This window comes from Siniperca chuatsi, linkage group LG20, assembly GCF_020085105.1.
Source record: "Siniperca chuatsi isolate FFG_IHB_CAS linkage group LG20, ASM2008510v1, whole genome shotgun sequence".
In the NCBI taxonomy this organism is placed as follows: Eukaryota; Metazoa; Chordata; class Actinopteri; order Centrarchiformes; family Sinipercidae; genus Siniperca; species Siniperca chuatsi.
In genome coordinates this window covers 10,707,793-10,730,008 of record NC_058061.1, presented here as the reverse complement: position 1 = coordinate 10,730,008, position 22,216 = coordinate 10,707,793, and the positions used below count along the sequence as shown (strand labels likewise).

The 22,216-nt window shown below is 40.8% G+C and overlaps 2 protein-coding genes across 3 annotated transcripts; one reads left to right on the top strand and one right to left on the bottom strand.

Moving 5' to 3' along the window:
* The first annotated feature begins 989 nt into the window (after positions 1–989).
* coasy (CoA synthase) lies at positions 990–9,333 on the top strand. Its single transcript, XM_044179889.1, has 10 exons — positions 990–1,180; positions 2,558–3,319; positions 3,460–3,674; positions 4,247–4,378; positions 5,425–5,614; positions 6,566–6,630; positions 6,742–6,826; positions 6,993–7,090; positions 7,710–7,856; positions 7,981–9,333. Exons 2-10 carry the CDS (start codon positions 2,635–2,637, stop codon positions 8,038–8,040), a joined length of 1,677 nt encoding a protein of 558 aa, XP_044035824.1. The 5' UTR covers positions 990–1,180; positions 2,558–2,634; the 3' UTR covers positions 8,041–9,333.
* Positions 9,334–9,526: 193 nt separating this feature from the next.
* Positions 9,527–19,450, bottom strand: LOC122868166 (myosin light chain kinase, smooth muscle-like). Of its 2 annotated transcripts, none has more exons than XM_044179888.1 (18): positions 19,155–19,450; positions 18,541–18,979; positions 17,490–17,636; positions 17,152–17,304; positions 16,887–17,018; positions 16,382–16,435; positions 16,161–16,291; positions 15,897–16,053; positions 15,215–15,526; positions 14,987–15,083; positions 14,640–14,843; positions 14,136–14,353; positions 13,294–13,417; positions 12,555–12,707; positions 12,011–12,140; positions 11,773–11,854; positions 11,435–11,575; positions 9,527–10,214 (listed from the first exon to the last, which is right to left on the bottom strand). In XM_044179888.1, exons 2-18 carry the CDS (start codon positions 18,704–18,706, stop codon positions 10,009–10,011), a joined length of 2,607 nt encoding a protein of 868 aa, XP_044035823.1. In that variant the 5' UTR covers positions 18,707–18,979; positions 19,155–19,450; the 3' UTR covers positions 9,527–10,008. The 2 variants fall into 2 exon arrangements, with proteins under 2 accessions (XP_044035823.1, XP_044035822.1); XM_044179887.1 differs by having other exon boundaries at positions 18,541–18,707.
* Between the last annotated feature and the right edge of the window lie 2,766 nt (positions 19,451–22,216).

Below are 22,216 nucleotides of genomic sequence, written 5' to 3'. Positions count from 1 at the left end.
TGCAAAAACATGTAATTGTTCCAGCTTCTCAAATGTGAAGATTTACTGCTTTTCCTTTTAATAATTTGAATTTAGTTTTAATACTTTTGAGGTTTTTACTATTCGTTGGACAAAACAAGCATTGTGAAGGTGTCACTTTGGGCTCTGGGTAATTGTGACGGCATTTTCAGAATTTTTACAAACCAAATAACCAATCAATTAATCAAGAAAATAATCATCAGATTAATCTGTAATGAAAACAATCAATAGTTGCAGTTCTATACAAAATAGTTAAAAATGAGCCCCACCTCAACCAACTACAACAGTAAAGTCCTGCTTTTACATGAAAGCATGTAAACAGTCTGTATAACAATACAGATACAAATAATAACAATTCGAATTAAACAGGTACATAGGTAAATATACAAATAGGTAAATATAAGGATAAACAAAAAAATAAATAAATAACAGACAAATCATGCCAGGGGTCAACATGAATAAATAGAAAGTAACTTAAGTGAAAACATTAAATTGGGAGCGCAGTCTCACAGAAGTTATCGACTTAATAATAATATAATTCAATTTCTTTCTTGAAAACATGAAAGTGAGGTTTTACCTTTGCAAATTCAAATTTACGAATGTAAAACTTATAATGAGAGTGATTAGAAAATACTCCTTTACATATACTGTGTTGATCCTTTAAAAAAAAAAATTCCAGTAGAAGCTCAAAGTTACAAATAATGTTATCCAGGATATATCTACAAATGTCTTGCCACCGTTTACGGCATACATTTCCAGAACAGATGGCCAGAAAGACCGGACCGGCTAGCATCGATTAATGATTTTTAATGAAACTTATTGACCGGAAAGAATTTTTGTGGGAGAGTCCAATCCCATTGGTCTCTGGTTAGCCGACCGTGGCTCCCTGGCAGTTACGTAACTACGTGTCTCATACTTTACAGCTTTTTCCTCAACCAATCACGGTGCAGGTACAAGATCACGTGATTATCCAACCCAGTTCATGAGTGAGTGACTTCCACCAGTGGGTGCACAGCTATTTGGACTGGAGTGGACTGGATGAGACAGTTCCTCGTTGAAGATTATCAGCAAAACGATCTATCCTGTAGATATGTGTAAAGGTCTGCGTGTATACGGCACCATTCATCCGTTCTTCACATCGCTTTAGATTTGCTCAACACAGGTAAAGTCATGCTAAATTTGAAGGTTGCCTATCTGCCAGATTGTCAACAATTGCTCTGTATATGGGCCGCACCAAATGTTGTATGTAACAAAATAACGTTACAGACTGCTCCGTTATTGTAGGATCATAAATAACATCATCAACGTTTCTTCAGCATTATCATTTTGATCCTGCATGATCACTTTGCAATGGGTTTTTTATTGTTATTCTTTAAAGGCAATTTGATGGTAGTACTACACAGCTAGCTAGCTACGACTTTGAGTACACACACAAGTCCATCTCAGCTCTAGCTGTCAGCTGTCAAAAATGACTTGGCTGTCAAACATCGTGTGTTATGCTGTTGCCCTCTGGTCAGCAGCTAGCTAGCAAGAAGACACAGTGGCTATTAGCTAAACATTGATCAACTTTCACCTGAAATCCTTTATTATATACTGTATATTCATGCGCAAGGCATATGTTATTTGATTGGTCAATGGCTGAAAGTGCGACCAATAGTATGGCCAGGTTTAGGGTCTGTCCGGTCAGGTTCCTTGTTGGCAGGATGAGGAATAGTGTGACCACAAGGAGTTGTTTGACAACACTTTCATTCACTCAATTATCTTGTGACTCTACTGCTGAATTTCATGGAATTTAAGGAAGGTTTTTGAAGTTACCTTCACGAATAGCAGCAAACACTGACACAATGTTGCAACGAATGAGATGCAACATCAGCAGAAGGGAACGTTTTTAACAAGAGTGCAATTGTCAAAGTGAAAAAATCATTACATTCACAACCCAATACATCAGGTAAACATATAACAGAGGGCCTATAGAGACACTGCAAGTATGTTCATAATATTATCTCTAATTTAGACATTCTCTGACTACTCCCTAATTTAGACAGTGGAGCTTATCTTTATCTACAAACAATGAATAGCATGCTAACAGCCCTGTCAGTAAACCAGTCATGCAACAGTAATGAGCATGATTAGTGTTTTAAAAAGACTGGCCAGACAGGCAGACAGGATAAAAACCTGTGTTGCCAAAGTGTTGATAATATGGGTTATGCTTGTAATTATCAGCAAAAGAATTACTAATCCAATTGAACGATATGTAACTATTATAACTTGTGTATGTAACAATATCTATTCTTCAAGTCTTTCAAGTCTTGTAGCTGATACAGTTTTCTGTGCATCTTATGTCTCTTAATGGTTTAGTCCGTATGTATGACATATGCAGTATTTCTTCTATATTCTTTTAGCAGCGTTGCAAAACCACACCAGCAAAGGAATGACCACCACTGCTTGAGAAAGTGTGTAGTTAGCATTGTAATTTGGTTCTAATGTCAACTCAACTGCTACTGTTTTTGACTTGTCTTTCACTTCCCACCCCTTCCAGTGTTTACCCACCCCCGACAGTGACTCCTCAGACAGTGACCGTGACGACTGTGATTCCCTGTAATATCAGCCAGTAAGATGTCCATGTTCAGCACAGGCGTCCTTGTGCTGACGTCTCCTCTCCACACTCTCCCCTTGCGCATCGCTCCAGTGCTCAGCTCAGCTGCTCAGCTTGTAGAGCGCACACTGTACGTCCACCTCCACCCCGGACTGAACCTGGGAAGTGGGAGCCAGCCTCGACCAGTTTTCATTCCACCGGTAGTGGACCTGTCAATGCTCATTACCCGCCTATACAGCAATGCAGCTGATGTATGCGGGCACCTGGATGTTCGTGTTTTGCTGACTAATGTTCGCGCTCAGTCAGCTGCCTGCAGCGGGACCACGATCCCAAACTGCCCCTTCCCCACACCACAATCTCTGTCTCACTCCCCGGAGGTGGTGCTAACAGACTTTCCTCTGCAGGACCCAGGTCAGTCCCATCAGGTTACGCAGTGTCTGCAGAGGTACACGGGCCACTGCTACGTCTGTAGCCCCAATCTGCCCTCAGTGCTGCTTCACCCACAGCTAATGAGGCTGCAGGAGAAACAGGAAGGGCTGAAAGACCCTGAAGAAAAGGCAGCACCCTTGGAGACCTACAGTGACGTGGTTGTAGGGGGCACGTTTGACCGGCTCCACGGGGCCCACAAGACGCTACTCAACATCTCATGTCTGCTAGCCAATAGAAGGTTCCTTATTGGTGTGTGTGATCAAGCAATGCTAAAAAGTGAGTCATTTTCAGTACTTCCATTTAGGAATGTGTATTCATATAATATTTCTGAGGCTAATATATCATATTTTAATGATCCGTGAAGACAATGATCAGAAGGCAGCCCCCCCTGACATCCTTTTCCTCCCTGGTTTTAGAAAAAGTGCTAAAGGAGCTGGTCGAGCCCTACTCTCTGCGGGTGCAGAGACTACAGGAATTCCTGCAAGACATCAAACCCTCACTGCAGGTGGAGATTGTGCCCCTTGACGACCCCTTTGGAGTGTCTGTGGTTGACCCCCTGCTGCAGTGCATTGTGGTTAGCGAGGAGACTAGAAAGGGAGGCGAGGCTGTCAACAAGAAACGCATTGAGAATGTAAGTTAGGAAACTGACAATATGTGTTATGCAGGCCTTTTCCCATTGACTTTTCCCAGCTGGTGGAGATCCCTCCGTCCCTTCATCAACAACTGACTACACCTTGAAATTATCAAAATTACTGTGAGCAAATACTAATCAGTGAATGTTTTTAGAACACAATTCCATACTTCCTACCATGCCAATTTTTTTTTTTAACACTTAAAGAAATTGTACACTGGTCAAGTGACAAAATTAAGTATACTCTATTATTAGTGTTTAATTATTTTCTATAGTTGATTTCATTACAGCATTTTTTTTTGTAATATAATTGTAGTATAATTACAGTCCTCCTCCTGATTAATGTTTTCTGGGGCAGATCTCTACCAATTTATCAAATTGTATGCCACAGATGGTCCTTTAACATGTGCTTATGTCAATATCATGTAGCCCGACAGTAACAGAAAACAGCTGTCATGCACATTTTAATCCTGGGACAGCAGAGGAACTTGTTGGTCCAGATATAGGTGACCCCAGCCTGGGTACACATTAGCAAATATTTGATGTTTTGTGTTCTCTGCTTCCTAAATCAGGGCCTTCCAGCTCTAATCCTCCATGAGATCCAGTTGCTTAAAGATGCCCACCACACCGAGACAGAGGAGGAGAAGATCAGCTCCTCTAGTCTACGTTCTCGTCTGCTGGGCACCCTCCTCACCCCGCCTAAAGTAAGGCATGTTTAAAAATGTTTACATGTTGATGACAGATTTCAATGCAAGATAAAGTATATTAATAGTGGTGTTGTGGCAGCAGAAACTCATAACACATTGAGGGAATCACAAGAAAACAAAGGAAAAGTTAAAAAAATACAATTGCAATAAAACATTTTTTATCACCACTCTTTCTCTCCCTGTCTGGGGCTTATTAAAAGGGTCGTGATTCCTCTTAGGGGAATGTAATCATGCTTATCTTAAGGTGCACATCAGAACGTCATAATCATGCAACCTTTCATTCAATTAAAATTTTTAAGAAAGTGTATGCCTGTGATGATGAAGAAGAAAAGACCTGATACAATTTTATTAATTTTTATATCATTCCTGTTTTAATGAAATTCCTTTTCAAATGTTAAGGAAGCTCTGCACAGTCTCCATTCACCAAAAAGTAATTGTCAAATTGTGCTCTAAAGTGCATTGGATTTTTATTAACTCACCGAAGCAAAACATTTAACTCGGGCGGCTGTTTTCTCGCAGCATTTGAGTAGACGAGGGAAAGTGTTTTCATACAAAGAAAGGGCTAAGCATTTTGAAACAAGGGTCAAACTTCAGATCAGTCCTGGGAAACTTCAATGTTTAACTATTCTTATAGGAGCTGTCTTATTTAAGTAAAAGAATAACAGCTTTTCTTTCCAGCATATGCCAAAGTACAATCTTTTTTTAAGTTTTAGCAACGTAACACCTACTTAATGAAAAGAGGTAGAATTACAGAGCTATGTGTGTTGGCAGTAGACACGTCAGTTCATTAAGTGGACAGCGAGGGTGATCTGATCTTGGTAGTTGAAGGTAAGTGGGATGACGCATGAGACAGACAGCTAGAGTGAAAGCTAAAAATCATTTATATTGTTCAGTAGGGATTTGTCATTTCTGTTCATTAGGTCACAGGTTTACTGGAAAGGAGGATGTCGAACAGATTGAAGATGCTCTCATGTTTCGTGCTGCAGTATTTGCTGGTATTCTTCAATATGAAATCCTTGTATCTCCCGTTTCTTCTGCACTAGGACACATCCCATCTCCCTCTCCTTCCATATGTGATTGGCCTGACGGGAGGCAGCGGCAGTGGAAAGAGCTCCATCGCCAGGCAGCTGGAGGCTTTGGGTGCCGTCCGGATTGACTGCGACAAGCTGGGCCATGAGGTGTACCAGCCCGGTACAGCAGCCTATCACAGAGTGCTTGAAGAATTTGGGTCAGGTGAGGAAACACTTAAGTGACTGACATAATGAGCACACTGTAGTAAGTAAAGGTCAGTTGTGATGTCTCTGATTTGGTTTTGATCAAAGTTGACAAGATGACTTCTGGCTTTGAAAATGTTTGCTTGTCCCAATGACAGACGAATGGAGCACTATAGTATGATGTCAAAGTTTTACATTTTGAAAGGCCATGAGTCCTACATCACTCCTCTTAAAACCAATCTATCTTTTCACTGTTGTGGGAATTTTAAAGTCCCATAATTAATTTTCCTCTACAGTATTTACATATACTTCATGATCAAAAATGTTCTATTTCCTACAATCTATCCTTGTTTAAAGATAAAGACTAGTGTCAGCTAACGTTTGAAAAACTTAACCTGGAACATATAATTTCTCAGACACCCACAGTGCAATTTCTGACTTTGCTTTGAAGGTGCTTTTTATTGTAAGACATTACCCTGCTGGACCTGATATAGGTGGGGAAATGAAAAGTAAAAATTTGAAAGGCCGTAAGTGCACCGTCTCAAGTCTGACTGACAAAAAACCTGCTGCACAAGTCCTGCTTTTCTTAGAAATTGCCCTAAATGTCCTCTGGGTTGTGCCACAATTAGATGACAAAAATATGAAGCTGTAATATCTTGGCATCACTAATCCATTTTAGATGAAACATTAACGGTTGATGCATTTTGACATTATTCAGGAGTTTAAATAATTACACTCATTGTCTGATTAGTAGCGTCTGGAACACGAGCATAACAGCACATAAATGAATCCACCATCAACGTATGTACTCTACACCCTACAAGCATTAGGTAGCATCATTCTTAATGACTAATGCAAAAATAGGTTGCCCACTAGCTTGATTTTCATGTTGTCTTGTAAATGTTGTGCTGTATGAAATCTCGTGCTTTGCAGTGCAATGATTTGAGGGTTTTTTTTTTGTCACTTTCAGATCTCCTGAATGAAGATAAAACCATCAACAGACGTGCATTAGGAAGGAAGGTTTTTGGAAACCAGGTAATATGACAAGTATGAATAGTGTTTCAGCACATTACAACTTTGCAAATGACATGTTAGACTACACCACTGTGTGTTGACAATTTACCAAAGATGCTGTTTTTCATGCAGGAGCGGTTAAAAGCCCTAACAGACATTGTATGGCCTGAGATTGCAGTTTTAGTGAAGAACAGAATCAACAAAGCCAGAGAGGAAGGTATTGTATGGACTTTTGTGGATGTAGGGTGTTGGGAGTGTTCAACAATTGGTTTGGCTAATGTACTGATCTTGTTGACACATACACAGATAAAAAAGAAACCTTGCCCTTGCTTTGTATTACAAGAGATTTCCCCAGTGTTCATGTGATCCTTTGATCTTTGCAGGTAAACAGGTTTGTGTGGTGGATGCAGCAGTTCTCCTGGAGGCTGGCTGGACAGGAATGGTCCACGAGGTCTGGGTCACCGTCATCCCTGAGGAGGAGGTAATATGTTTGTATCTGCAGACATGGAGTCACATCAGCTTGAGTGACTGTGAGGAAAATGTAATGGTGTAAAGGTGACGACTGCCTCACATGTCCCATCGCTGAATGCAAAGAGTTATTTACTGTGTCCTATGTTCAGAATCTTGTCAATCAATTGTCAGTCTTTGTATGTGGCAACTGAGCAAAAAGGAGTTGCTGTATCAGCATTTCTCACTGAAAGCAATGGCTTCAGAATGCAGCAAAGTAATAAAATGTTATTTCATTAGGAAGTGAAGTGGTAAAAGCATATCTACATATGTAAAGAAGTTTCAGTGCAGACTCTTTTCTTCTGCACTTTTTTCCTTGACTGTATTGCCATGTATCTTCCAAATATTCTGATAGCATAAGTTTTATTTGTAGGAGTATTTGACAACATTTCTGGAAGCAAAGGGGTGTGTGGATATCACCATGCGTTGCTGTCTGCCATAGTTTTTTTTGGTGTGTTTTTTATACTACCACTGGGGACGCCAAAGATAAAATTTTAGAAACTCTACAAACACTGGCTTTAACAAAATAAACACCAGAAAAAACACTCACCTTGTTAATGTAACCCACCTGCCCGCCTTGTTTCCGCTCTCAGGCAGTGTCAAGAATAACAGAGCGAGACGGTGTGAACACAGAAGATGCCCTACGCCGGCTGCAGAGCCAGTGGTCCAACGCCAAGCAAGTAGAGCACGCCAACGTAGTGCTCAGCACGCTGTGGGAGACAGAGGTCACACGGAAACAGGTCAGACACTCATCATGTTATCAGTATAGGGTCTACACATCTGCATTACAGTAAAGAATATGACTCTGTAATATAAGAAAACTGTATTTTTGTAATCATTTTCCCCTTGTCTTTTTTTTTTAAGGTACTGAAAGCGTGGAATCTTCTTCAGAAGAGAATCCAACAGAGGCAAGAGGGACAGTAGGAACATGTGTGGGTCACTACATCATCTCAGCTGTGACCCATGCATGCAGAACGAGCATGTGTCAGGCCCAGGGACATGTGCGCACAAATGACTGCTCCACATAAGGAAACGCTGCCTTAGAAAGAAGTGAGAATGGTCACTGTGCCATTGCAGCAAACCCAACGAGCTCCTTCACTTCTTTGACCAAGACTCAGTGCCTGATTGACTTTTCACAGGTTTTTAAACTCTACTTTTATTTTAAGATGAGGAAAAAAGAGAACTTCGTAAATGATCCCTGACAAAATAATTTTGGAATTTGCAAACTGGAATTCATGTTTTTGGATCAATAAAGTGTTGTCTTATCCTAAGAACTGTAGGTCCGTTTTCATCCAAACACGAATGGCATGCCTTTAAACTGATACTGTTGTTTAAATGATATGCCCAACATTTGGCAATCCTGGATAATATAAAGACCAAACCTTACAGCAAAGTCTAATGTCAACTGATGGCACTTAAATTCTGTCCTCTTTTCATGTCTCCTAAGTATAATGAAAATAAATGAAGCTTAGAAAAGCAACTAATGGTAAGGGAAAGGTGAGATACCATATTGAAAAACGTATGACTGCCACTGTTAAATCATGGAATTAAATGTTGCTTATCTTTGCTGTTTCAGGGTTGAGGGAATATTATAACAAATTCACTATCTTTATCTAATGAGTCATTACCAAACAAAGTACATTATATTGTAGAAATATGTGCAATAGATTAGGATATTTTGTAATATCAGTGTAACTGTCACGTTGAATGAGGGTAAATAAATACTGGGCACTGAAAAGGACTAGTATATTGACTAATACATGAAAATACATAGAGGTAAATCAAGCTGACGTGAAAAAGATTTTTATATCTTTGAAACATTTATCTATAATTGAAAAGACATCTGTTAAAAAATGTTCGATTGCACTCCAAGAAAATGATACCATGTATTTTATATGTCACACAAGAGCCAGTTGTCACATGATCACTAAACGAGCTCACCTGAACAGTAAAATATTCATGTCTCTGAAAGTACCTGAAAAAGTCAGAAGGGACAGCAGAGTGGAAACTAAACAAGAATGAAATACTGCGTCATTGCTTCAGCCATACCTTCAATATTTCAAGGATTGTCCAATAAAGTCAATGAAGCGTAATTTGGTCATACAGTTGGTGAGAAATTTCAAGTGTCTTTGAGTTAACAGTCTTGCATGTCCTCTGGAAACTCAGTCGAATGCTTTAATAAATTGGAATAACATTAAATGAAATGTTTTCAACCCATGAGTGATCTCTGCTTGTTCTTGTTCATTTTAAAAGGCATGGGCTTTGAATTCATGGGCCAAATTTGTATTCATTTGAGAAAGTTTCAGAAGTCCTGTATGTTCTTTAATAAAAATAATCCAAAATAGCATGGACAATTTTATTTCTTTATGCTTAGTTTGGTTTTGCCTTTCAATAAATATTTTAAACCAACTTTTTTCTAAAATTCAGCCTTTAATTTTAATGCCTTTAAAACATTTACATTTGAAAGATGTTTAAATGTGCAAAATGTACAATTTTCACGTGACCAGTTGTGTGAACGGTGCTGAGCTCAGCAACAGTTGCACCTTACACCTTATTTCAGTACAACAAAACCTTGTGCATTGGTAGCTGAACATGCTAACCACAGATTAAAAGAATATAATCTTAGTAAGTGTGCTAGTAACTGGTGACTTGTGAAACAAAGGGCTGTGGGAATGCGTGTCCAAACCGTATTATCCCATTAATGGCAGAAGACCACAACACACCCTGTTTGCCTTGAAATTACATGAAAGCAGCTTTTTTGTGTGACAGTGAAACAACTGTCCTTCCATGTACTGACATGTCATGTCAAAGTCCAGGCTTTATCAAATCAAGTCTACTTCTGAAGAGTCTCAGAAAATCTTAAATTGTTGCTTCCGCTGGTTTTCACCACGTTCACATCTCAACCTTCAGTTTGGCAGAGCACATTGCTTCCCCCAGCTTGTTGCCTGCCCTGCACACATAAACCCCAGAGTCAGAAGGCTCCAAATCAGCCACAATCAGAGAACAGAGCCCGTCTTCATGTAGCTCCACGGTCACTCTGCACGATTCAGACACCAGCTTCTCATTTTGAAGCCACTTCACTTTTGGCTGCGGGTAACCTGGGATTGAGACAATTAGACATTACTGCAGAATCAAAATCGTTAAAATAACGATTAAGTCGATTAAATGATCAAATATACCAACATCAAATATCTGAATGGTTTGTATTAAGGAAAGCTGGTTTTGATACAACAAACTAGTGTTCAATATTCCCTATTGAGTTCTTCTATAGTAAGACGGTGTAGTCCCTCATTCGTCCAGGAGTGTTCTATCGTAGAAAAGGTTTCAGTCGTAGTCATCTGGACACTGTTTTGTGTCCAGACCTTTTCTATGATGGTTCTTCTATAGTACATGACTACTGTTGCTTTTCCATTCAAGCTAGCCAAAACCTGTTGGAAACTAAGATGTTTTAGATAAAGCTCTTCTAAATGTTTTAAGTTTAAAAGGAATAGTTCAGCATTTTGGGAAATAAGCTTATTTGCTTTCTTGCCAATTGTTAGATGAGAAGACCAAGAGCACTATAGTACAGTCTGTACAGTAAATATGAACCTTCAGGCAGCAGGACATTATCTTAGCTTAGCGCAAAGACTAGAAACAGGGAAAACAGGTATCCTGGCTCTGTCCAAAAGGTAACAAAAAGGACATCCTGGAGTCGTCCTCGTCTTCCTTGTCATCACCGTGAGGTTGCCAGGCGACCAGCGGCGACTTCAGAAGTTTCTGCTCATGCCAGTGAAATAGTTCAGCACGTAACCCTTCCATAAAACCACAACGTGTTGTTTCGACACTTCAATTTTGAACATATTAAACAAACAAAGGAGATACAACATGCATGTCATACCCCTCTCTCTCTACCCCGTTTCCTGTCTACCTTCACCTGCCGCTATCAAATAAAAAGGCAAGAAAGGCCCAAAAACAAAAAACAACAACAAAAAAAAAAAAAAAAAGGTGCTGATAGGCAGATTTAGTTGCCTTTGGACAGAGGCAGGCTAGCTGTTCAAAACAGTTAAGTTGCGGACCGTAAAAGCAAAACAATGAGTTGAAAGATGGTAACTGCAGAGCCGGGTGATAATTATTTGTGGGTTCGTCCCTACAAACACATAGTAATTTGATCCATAGTTAATATACAAATATTAATCATGTCAGCTTTAAGTTTAGCGAGTTTAGGGCTCATTCTTCTGCAATAAGATAATTTCAGGCAGTAATGTCCTCTTTGCTTTTGCCCTTGGAGAATGTGGTGGGGCATTATTTAATGAAGTGCATTACAGTTCTGTCACTCTACCATTGACACGGCATGTTAGCTGAGCAGTTGCTCCTCTGGGGAGGGTGGTGTCCTTCAGGGCCTGCTCGAAGCGAGGTTCACTCTGAAGCTGCTTATCCAGCGACTGGATGGCCTCCTCTGCCTCTTGGCTCCAACCTGGCTCTGGATGAGAGGGAGGACGATGACAAATAAAACAGAAACAAGGCTTTACTGATCACAAAAGCGTAAACTTGAAGTGACAATCAGAAACTCAGTTATCTGCCATATGTATGTAGCTCTAGGAAGGACATTTGTGTGTGTGTGTGTGTGTGTGTGTGTGTGTGTGTGTGTGTCTCTGTCTGTCTTTTTATCTGTCTTACCCTCTGAGGAGCAGCCAGGAGAGTCTGGTCTGTTGGAGAGGTTAGCCATCCGCTTTAGGGCCAGAACAGCCTTGCCAGTTTTCTAAAAGTTTAAAGGACAAACTACACTCGTCAGCAAGCTTCAGGTCTATATAGGACAATGGATTGAAAGGTCATTACTGGGAAGCACTGATAAGAAAATTGTACATTGGTCCTATGCTGGGCTAACAGCAATGTAGTCATTTTTCAGTTGTGTTACCTTCCACTTGCGCTTGGCCAGAAAGCGTCTCATCTTCCCCTTATTGAGGGACTTGGTAGGTCTGCGGTTCAGAGGGGTAAAAGAGACCATCCAGGGGTGGGCGAGGGCCTCGGCACATGACAACCTGCATCTAGAGTGCAAGTGGATAGAGAGGGAGAAGCAAAGGCTGTCAAATGCTGCCAGCAGTCTCCTGAGCTCACTGTGATGCAGCCGTGGATTACCTTCTGCATAAATGAGACTGACTCTCTCTAACTCGTGTTCAGAGCTTGCTAAATAGTTTGGTACCATGAACATTTTCTGCAAATGGTTGGAAATGTTACAAGGAATATGTTGCTCATAATGTGACATTATCAACTGGAGAGAATCAAAGCACATTCATCCATTTTCCTTACTCTTGTAGCTGCTTCTCATAGCACTGAGCTTGAAACTTTCTAACTGAGAGGTACTTGAGTCCAAGCAGTTTGTGAGCACAGAGTGCACCTCAGGGCCATAATTGTAAAAAACAAACAAAAAAAAACCAAACAAACAAGAAAACCAGACCAACCTCCGGTCTTTCTTCAGCAGGGAGCTGATAAAGTCTTTAGCCTGATCAGAGATGTCTTCAAAACTCTCCTGGTCAAACTCGTAGCAGGCAGCAGTCACAAGAGCCAAAGTCTCAGGATCGCTGTTCCCCTGGAAGGGAGATTCTCCACTGAGCCTGGGGCACAAAACAATGTTTCAGTGAATGAAACATATACACAGTCTCATGCAAGCTTAGCTTAGTGTCATGTTTGTGCGCAGACAGCATATTCTCATCTTTAGTGTTTGTACCCACTAACAAGGAACTTTGACCTGAGGGCATATTAATTGTCTTGATTTTATTATTCCCTTAAGGTATTGCTGGGTTTGGTTGAAACTATGCACACTTTTAGCACAAAATTTAGCACTGTTATGGGGAACTGTAGTAATATAACATCACCATGAGATGGCGCCAAATCTGCATTTGTAGAATTATTTGTAGACTTGTTAAACTTGCATCATCGCTGTCATCCAAGTAGGTAATGCATTCCTTTTACTTTTAGCTATTTTTCAGTTATTTGCCACAGTTGACACATATAGCTAATGGATAAAGAAAGAATAAATACAGGGCATTTATGTCATTTTAAGTTTGATTTCCATCCCACATTTTATGAAGAATCTGAAATGCCCGTTTTCTCTTCCACAGTATCCCCAGTTCCATTTTTACTTTTAGGGTATGTTACTGTGGCTATAGTTTAAACCAACACAGGCTTTGTTCAACTTACAAGATGAAGCAGATGACTCCAATGCTCCACATGTCCGTCTCCAGGCCCACAGGCTCATAGTTGATCACCTCAGGTGCCACAAACTCCGGCGTGCCATGCATCACCAGCAGAGGTTTACCCTCCTCTGAAGAACAGAACAAGGGTAAGAAACACACTCGTGAAATTTTAAATGTCACCCTGAATGTTTTGTATTTGCCTGTTTGTATTTACAGATGGCTCTAGTCAACTCCTAATAGACAGCAGTCACCAAGTTTTCTGCCTGAATTGGCTTTACAGGCTTTGCTGCATTTAGTATGTTGAGGTAGTCATGAGGTATTCGTCTATCTAAGGAGTTGTTGTGTAATGGGCATTGTAGACAGATATGACATCTAGAAACGACACTCCTTGATGTTATCTTTGGTATTTTTGGCATGTATTAAAAAGAGGTGATCCTGTGTAGACACTGCTGTGTTGTCAGGATAAAATATGGTAAACTCATATTTTGAGGTTGGCAAAATACTGAAATATGTTTGTATCAGTTAAACTTGATGCAAAGCTTCATGCAGCTGAGACTTCTTTTTAAATGTTATTGTGTGAACCATAACAGGAAGCGTTTCATTTTGGGTGCACAAGGCTGCACAAAGCTGATGGCACCTAGTTCGGCTGCAGAGCATTGACTGTCGCCTAAGGACCCTTGGATTTCCCTGTATAGTAACTTGTATTCGAATACACACAGGGAGATTTATTTATTGTCCCTAGTGAGCGACTGCAAAAGTTAAAAAAATAAAAAATAAAAAAGGTCCCAGTTAGAGATCCCAGAGAGATCATTATGATTTATGTTTCCATAAATCCAGCAAACTCACCCAGTTTACTAGCCAGGCCAAAGTCAATGATCTTGATCCGTGTACCAGTTGTATCCACACAGACGATGTTCTCTGGTTTGAGGTCCAGGTGGATGATATTCTGCTTGTGAACGTACTTCATGCCCTCCAGGATCTGCTGCATGTAGCGGGCACTGGTGGGCTCTGTGTGCTCAAAGTTGTCATCCACGATGCGTTCAAAGAGCTCCCCACCTGCAATACTGGGCAGACAATTTACACCATTTAGGTCAGTGCTTCAAAAGCAACCCTTATCTACTGTAGCTCTGGTACTCCAGTGTTTAGCAACATTTATAAAAACTGTACCTATGGAGTTTTATCATTTGAAAATGTTTGATCTCATTGCCATCACTTTGTCACTTTATGTGCCACTAATTGATCGCTTGATCGCTTGTGACATTGTCCTGATTAGCAGTAGAAACTTCCCATCACCAGATACATAATGATTTTACCAGATCAAAGTCACTTTTCCACTCCTTAATTACTTACTACTCCATGACCATGACAATCTCTGAGCGTGTGTCATAGGCAGCCAGACACTGGACCAGTTTTGGGTGGTGAAGATGGTTCATCAATTCAATCTCTTTGCGAGCTGCTTCCCTCTCCTTAGAGGTTCGGGCTCGGTAGAACTTCCCCGCACACACCTGACCTGTGTCCTTGTGGGACAACCGGAACACCTGGCCGAACTTCCCACTGGAAATATGAGGCATTACAACTTCACTTCACTTTGAAAGTCAGTTTTCAATTTACTTATTGACATGATCTGAACTGTACTGAAAGTCTCACCCATCTGGGGAGTTTAAAGTTTGTTTCAAATACAAAGAATCCATGCTTACACTCCCAGCTTCTCATGCACATTGTAGTGGTCCTTGATCTTGTGTTTGGTGTCAACGGTCACTATGATGTACGACTCAGGCTCTTCCTTCTTTTCTTCTTCAAACATAAAAAAAAAAAAACACACACACAAAAGGTGACAAATAAGCACATCCCTCCTGACAGACAGCAGAAAAGTCATACCTCAAATCCTCTTCTCAAACATTTTACAAATCCAGCATGTCACTTACTTGCTGTCGCCATCTTGACACGCTCAGACTCCTGGCTTGGCTCGCTGACCCCTGCGGAGTTGTAGGCTCTGACACGGAAGCAGTACTGCCCCAGGGGCTCCAGGCCTGAATGGACGTTGTAAGATGTGTTTTTACAACGGCTTGTTACTTCATTCCAGCTCCCAGGCTTGTCCAGGCCCTCTTGTCTGACCTCCACAATGTAGCCCAACACAGCTGTGCCTCCGTCGTAGCTGGGACCCGTCCAGGACAGGACCAGGGACTGAGTGGACAGCTGGGAAACGACAGGTTGGGATGCCGGTGGGTCGGGTCGGTCTGAGGAGAAATTCAAGAACAAAATACCTTTATTCCTATAACTAGACACAAGGCGACGTGCATTTGAGTCAATGATCATTTGATGTTTTTTGGAGTGCTTTCCTGAAGTTGCTCATTTCCATACATACTGCATGGGTTTTAATCCGTTTATATTATGGTCCTAAACTGCCACCTTTTCCCGCTTCACTATATTTTCTGTCAGTGATTCTTTGTTAAAATCAACCCACGACTCTGCAACGAGAAGTACTGATTGGGCATTCATATCTGGGCATGCATTCAAGGGACAATAAATACCAGTGTTGCATCATCTCAAGTCACTGGAGAACTGCACATATATAAATACTGAACTGTAGACCAAAGTGAGTCTCACCTATGACACCGAGGGAGACTGTATGCTGGGCAGAGCCTTTTCGGTTTCGTACTACGACAGTATACGAGCCCGTGTCGTCTGGACAAGCCTGAGAGACCTCCACACCGCTTTGTGTCTCACTGCTGCTGACGGACATCCTCGGCCCTCCTACCACCACCTGGAGAGGAAGCAAGGTGGAAGTACATACCAAGACCTTTAGTGGCACAGAGTTTCAAAGTGAGAATATAAAGTAATGGATCGAACAATACTAACAACCACTGTTACCTTGTCTCTGTTGTAAATCCAGCAGCAGGCCACAGGGACAGAGCTGCTCTTGAACTCACAGTGTAGCCGGGCCCGCTCTCCTACTCGAACCTCCACCTGCTCTGGTGGGTCTAGAAACTCCACAGGAGGCCCTGAGGAGAAGCAGAGTTTAACATGACTGAAGTGCAATAAAATGAAGCTTTTACTTCAGTAGCTCACATGCTGTGGTGCCCTCCACTCACCTTTGCTAGTGGAGACTTTTGTTTGAAGGTTGATTTCTCTGATATCTGTGGAGACTGAAGAAGTAGGTGGACTTACAGGTGTGTGTGCCACAATAGGCAGGTTTAAGAAGTATCTGACCAATCACATGTGAGCAGTCATGTTTGGTTGCAGTGGCACTGCAATCAACAGACAGCCAATGCCTTGCACTTTTGAATAAAAAGGTAGTTGCTAGACACCATTTTGTCTTGGCAACAGGTCTAACTAAAAACTTTAAGTTAAGTTTAAAAACAAAATCAATGTTTTTTTAAACAAAATGTATGTCATTCATAATTTTACCTGTCACTGTGCATGTTTGTTTCTGCCTCCCTGCCCTCTATTATCAGCATATTTACTATTAATTTGCATTATTTCTACAGAATTATTAGTATTCATAGTAAGATTAAAAGCAGAGCGAAGGGAGGATTTTATGGGTGTGTAACTATACAATGGCTTTTTCAGGAAGCTTAATAAAAGTTTGTAATCTACCTTTGTGTTCTTCTCTGTGTTGGCTTTTCCCTTTAGAAGCTGAGGACAATTGAGTGTTTTCAGGTGACACAACCTTGAACGTGGCCTCACTGTGCACCTCATGGTTGCTTGTTCTGGGGACTTCCTTTAATGCTGTTCCATTGCAAACAGAGTGAAATGGGTTTACTGTACACAGTTCGATTCAATATGGTTAATGTGAGGACAGGCCATACTCTACTTGATGTTTGTGAGGAATTTCTAACTCGACACTTTACCCCTTCTTTACCTGTGATGTGTAACACAGCACTGCTTGACTGTTTCCCAGCAACATTCTCAGCTATGCAGGTATACGTCCCATCATCTCCAGGTGAACAATGAGTCAGAGCCAGATTGGCAACACCATTTTTGAAGGAAGTATTACTTGAATGTGTCTTCTTACCTAAAGGACAAAATAACAATGGACAAACATACTTTTACTGTAGCTGATAATTATTTAAATCCTCCTAAATACTGGATATTGTGGCTTGAACCCCTGCATAAGAGCTTTGATTGACATATTCTAGCATCATTTCCTCATAAGGAGAGTAGGTAGACATTTTCAAGGTATGATAATCAGTCATTTACCATTGTGTTGCCAGGAAACGCTCAGAGGCTGACTTCCTGTGATAACGCATTGAAAAGTAGCATCCCTTCCCTCACAGACTGTACAGTCCCTGAGTGGTTGTTTGAAGTGAGGCTTTTCCAGCGCCTTGACGGGGGTCAGTCTGGAGTCTTAGCAGAAAGGAGAAGGACAATGGGTTTTTTCAGATATGCTTCACTGGACTGCAAACTGTATAAACCAGTTTTTCCTCTACCACTGACCAATCAGTGTGGGGCACCTTATTCAAAACTAAATTCATGAGTTATGTTATGCAAAACAAATGTATTTTAGAGGCCTTTCCACCCCGGACATGATGTAACTGATCAATCTGTAGATGGACTTTAAATGCACCGTGTGGTAGTTACAAATGTTAATGTTGTCAAAAAATGTAAAAAGAAAACTGTAGACTGATGTGTGGATGTGTGCTATTCATCTATTTTGCCTGTATTTCAGTTAATCAGTTACCTGTGGCTGTATCTACTGCAGTATGTTACAGTGCGGGGAGTCTGACATGGTGTTTACAAAATGTTCCCACTGCATGTGTGTTTTTGGTGTTGGAATTTCCAGCAGGGTGGGTGTGTTTTTGTGTGAATTTGGAGGAGAAAGGGTTGCATTTCACTCCTGTATAATCTGAGTGCCTGAGGACATTTCTGACAACACCACCACCATAATAACTGCAAAAACAACACATTCATCATCATAATAATCCTGTTACATACAGAGCTGCACCTTAACTAATGTTTTGAAAAGTAGCAAACTAACCATATCATACACATGCAATCTAACAGATTCTAGTATTCCTGGTTTCCCTGACAGGCCTTTGCAATGCCCTCATGCAAAGGATTCAAGTTAAAGAAGTTCAAATGAAAACATGAAGCGCCTACAGTGGACTGAGGCTCGGGATGGGGTGTAACTGTGGTAAATGTTCTGAATACATTCCAGTTATATTGCAATATTAAACAATGAGTCCAACATTAAAACTGACACATTAAAAAGTCTGCAAATCAACTTTTCCCCTGTTCTTTTAGTCTTTACCTGTTACAGATGAGACTCCCAGTTTGTTGTTTCCCATCAACATCCTGTTAGTGGTATCCAGTCCATCCTCTCTCTGCCTCTCCACACAGACAGGTCTGGCTTGAGGCTTGAGGGCCAACCGGAAAGTAGACACATAGGTCTTTGGCTTCCCACAATCTTTGTCCATCCTTGAGTAGAAATGATCACCAGCTGAGTTTCAAATAGCCACTCATCAGTCAGGCTTCCTCTTTTTCTCTTGGTTGTGATGTGTTGTAGTTAGTCATATAGTGTGAAGCATTTGTGTTGAATTTCCACCCTGTCTCTGTTCACACATCCTCAGAGATGCTAACAGGAGGAGCCTCTGAAATCACTACCCACTCTCAGCCCCACAGTACACAGGAAACAGCCAGTTTTATCTGACTTAAAAACACACATGTCCAGCCCCCACTGTCCCTCTGTGCTGAGAACAGAGGCAGAGGAGAAACACATGTGACAGAAAACAAAAGAGACAGTAAGAGAAAGTAGAAAAGTATGTGGGAGCAACAAAACATTCAAGCTGAAGAGAAACAGAAAGAAATAAGATGGATAGTGATAAAAGAAACACACACCAAAGAAGTATAAAAATCATGTTTTACCTTGTGGTTTTCTTCATAAAACCTACTTCTCCTCTCTGAACATAATTACACTTTCAGCTTGTTTTTGCCATTTTATCCTCTATAAACACCTATTCCCTGTAAACACCTATCAAACTGTAGGTTGAGCCAATCTGCCAGAGTCACCGCAGGAATCAGGCAGAGCCTGTAAGGCAGCTTTCTGCTCATTGACTCTGCTGAGCGACACATGTAGAAAAATCATTGAAGTGACTCTTTCAAACCGCGGTTTTCCGGGGTAGAGAAGTGGGACCATGTGACCACAAACAGTAACTCCACTTGTAAATGAGACACCTTTAAGTCTAGTGATATGGGAATATATCTGCTGGTTGGGTGTGTCTCCAACGCGTGCTTTTACCTTTTGTTGAATGGTTGTCAACAACAGTTTCCTCATCCATATTCAAAGCTAGTTGATAGGTCACTAGGGTTTGCTTTTTTAGTTACTACTACTACTAACAGGGAAGAGAAACAGTCCAAGGGCTGTCACTCCACACGTCCAGGGCCGAAGGTCTGCCGGGCCACAGGTTGCTTGCTTCCCCACAGTCAGCTGACAGCTTTACACGTCACCCGGTGGCAGTCCTCTCTAAGCCACCACTGTGGACTGGACTGGGCTGGCAAATACACCGCAGCGCCTGGAGCGGACCCTGGCCTGCACACAGAGTAGCACAGAAGAACGAGTGACTTCATGTCGTTATTCACTTAAGTTTCACACGCATGCAATACCTGCGCACAAGAATGGGTGCCAGCGGTGTCTGATGTGTGTGACATGAGTAGACCACAGAGTGGAGGCACACCCAGACTCGCCTACCTTCAATCAACCCACTGAATCACAGCCACAGCAAATGTGGAATCTGTACAAGTATATTGATATACGAGTTTGGTATTAACCACAAATGATTGCTTATACAGTTTAGCATGGAAATATGGAATTGACATTAGAGAACTGATGCAATTGTGGCTGATTAGTTATTAAGACAAACACCCATGATTCCTGTGCAGCACACGTACAACAATATGGTTGCATAATATTTTTTTATAGCTACCCTCAAATAATTGAGTGACTATGTTGTGGTTTTAAGTGGACGTATTTCAGTGCAAGAATGTAAGGAAACAGTTTCATGCACTGGTATGTTAAGTAGTACCATATGGTGGGAGGCACATCATTTACTTTAGACTATGAACATTAGGCCCCTGGCGCTAGAAGCAGATTGATTGATGGATTGACTGATGGACTGATGGACCGATGGACCAGACATCATCAAAGCTTAACTGTTTACTGAGGGACAGTATCACTCTACTCACTTCTGAGCTGTCCAATATAAAGAGAGGTCACAAATGTTGCTTAACACACACACAAGCACAAACATTGTCAGTATTTTTCTCTCAGTGAAAACAGTTTACACAGATGTGGTTCAAGAAATAAATAATACTGATGTAAGGAAGAGAGCAGAAACAGTGAAGTTGAGAAAAAAAGGGTTTGAAGTTTGAAGGCTCTAAGCCAAACAGTGTGACAGGTATATAAAGTTGTAAAATCTTCATTTTATTCCTTTTTAGGTTGATTATTAATCAAAAATGCTGCACTCTGTTCAGACAATACAGATAGCAGGGACGTATCTACAAACAATGTGCTCTTGTTTCTTCTTTAGCTTCATGTCCATTTGAATGCATTAGCTAGTTTGATTCACTAATTTATCATTTAAAACATTTTAATATGTGATTTTGAGGTAGCTTAACCACATCAAATCATGTGAATTCCAGAGAGGACAGGTAGCTTTTGCTAAGGCTATTTTACATGCGTTCTTTTCTTGTTTTTCTTTGTTCATTTTCCCACACATGTAAAATTGTACATTCCTATGGCAGATTATATTTTTAAATAGATTTTGCCAAATATGTAGTTACTGCATTTTGGATCTGTACAGCACTATATAAGACTGTCTATTCCTGTTCTTTAAATTCACGTTAACTGATGAGTCAGATCTGATTTGTTTTGAAATAAATAAAAGAACATCAAAACACATGACATCAACTTTGAAAAATGTGGACTCACCACAGAGTATAGGACCTCTGAGCTTTGGGACATTCTTTAGAAATAGCCATATAAGGTAAAATACAGCAGCATATGTTACAAGATTTAGTGCATTCTGTGGTACTTTTGTACCATGTATGGACCTTTCCACTGTATAATAATATCATTATTGTACAAAGAACTTATATCTTAATACTCCGTAGAGTAAATAGCTCCAGTAGAATAGCCCAACTTCTTTCCTAGACAGTTATCCTTATCAGACAAAATCATACAAAGTTTTAAGGAATTCAAAACAGGAATTGCACAGTGGGAAGGACAGTGTTCTCTCTCTGTGACTGAGTACTCCAATTATGGTAATGATTTTACTTCCTGTTCCCATGAAGTCCTTCAAAGACATGCAGGCTCTGTGTTATCCTGTTCCCACAAACTCCTTCAAACACATGCCTACTCCATCAAATGTTGAAAGCATTTGTTCATTTAAATAAAAGGGGGAATGGGTCCCTCCTGTGGTTGTACACCTCACATTGCAGAAATGATCAAATCCATCAACCAGCATTGATGGCCATACATAAGATGGTCAAATCAGGAGCAGCAAAGTCCACTAAAGTCCTCAATTAAACTTGACAAATGACACAATAGATTGCATTTTTAAGACCGTGAGAGCTGATGCAGACACAACTGCAGTAATCCAAAAATATTCTTCTTTATCTCCTCAGCCTGAATTTCTTTGCAGGCAAATAAGAACAAGTAGATAAGGCTTCATGGACAGAGAGTCAGTGATGTGCAGAAGACAAAACCACACAACTAGTCAGCTAGTCTCTTGCCAGACAGACAACCCTCTACAGCATGTCCTTCTAATAATTACAGTTTTTTGAGTCTGTTTGGTGATGATCTGTCCTTCATATACATTCAAAGAGCCTGCTGTGATTCAGTGGTTAATGAGGACAGAGTAAAGAACAGAATTTCTGATGTTATGTCTGAAATTACAAAGCAGCATGGTCCTTCACAGCCTGATGCACTC

Bases quoted from the DNA above. Each gene is read 5' to 3' on its own strand.
- LOC122868166 (XM_044179887.1), bottom strand. The intron at 17,019-17,151 runs GTAAAGAAGGGG...GCAATGGAACAG, and splicing joins TGCTGTGTTACACATCACAG to CATTAAAGGAAGTCCCCAGA. The intron at 15,527-15,896 runs GTGAGACTCACT...ATTTCTCCTCAG, and splicing joins AGTCTCCCTCGGTGTCATAG to ACCGACCCGACCCACCGGCA.
- coasy (XM_044179889.1), top strand. From the start codon at position 2,635: ATGTCCATGTTCAGCACAGGCGTCCTTGTGCTGACGTCTCCTCTCCAC. The intron at 3,675-4,246 runs GTAAGTTAGGAA...TTCCTAAATCAG, and splicing joins ACAAGAAACGCATTGAGAAT to GGCCTTCCAGCTCTAATCCT. The intron at 6,827-6,992 runs GTATTGTATGGA...TGATCTTTGCAG, and splicing joins CAACAAAGCCAGAGAGGAAG to GTAAACAGGTTTGTGTGGTG.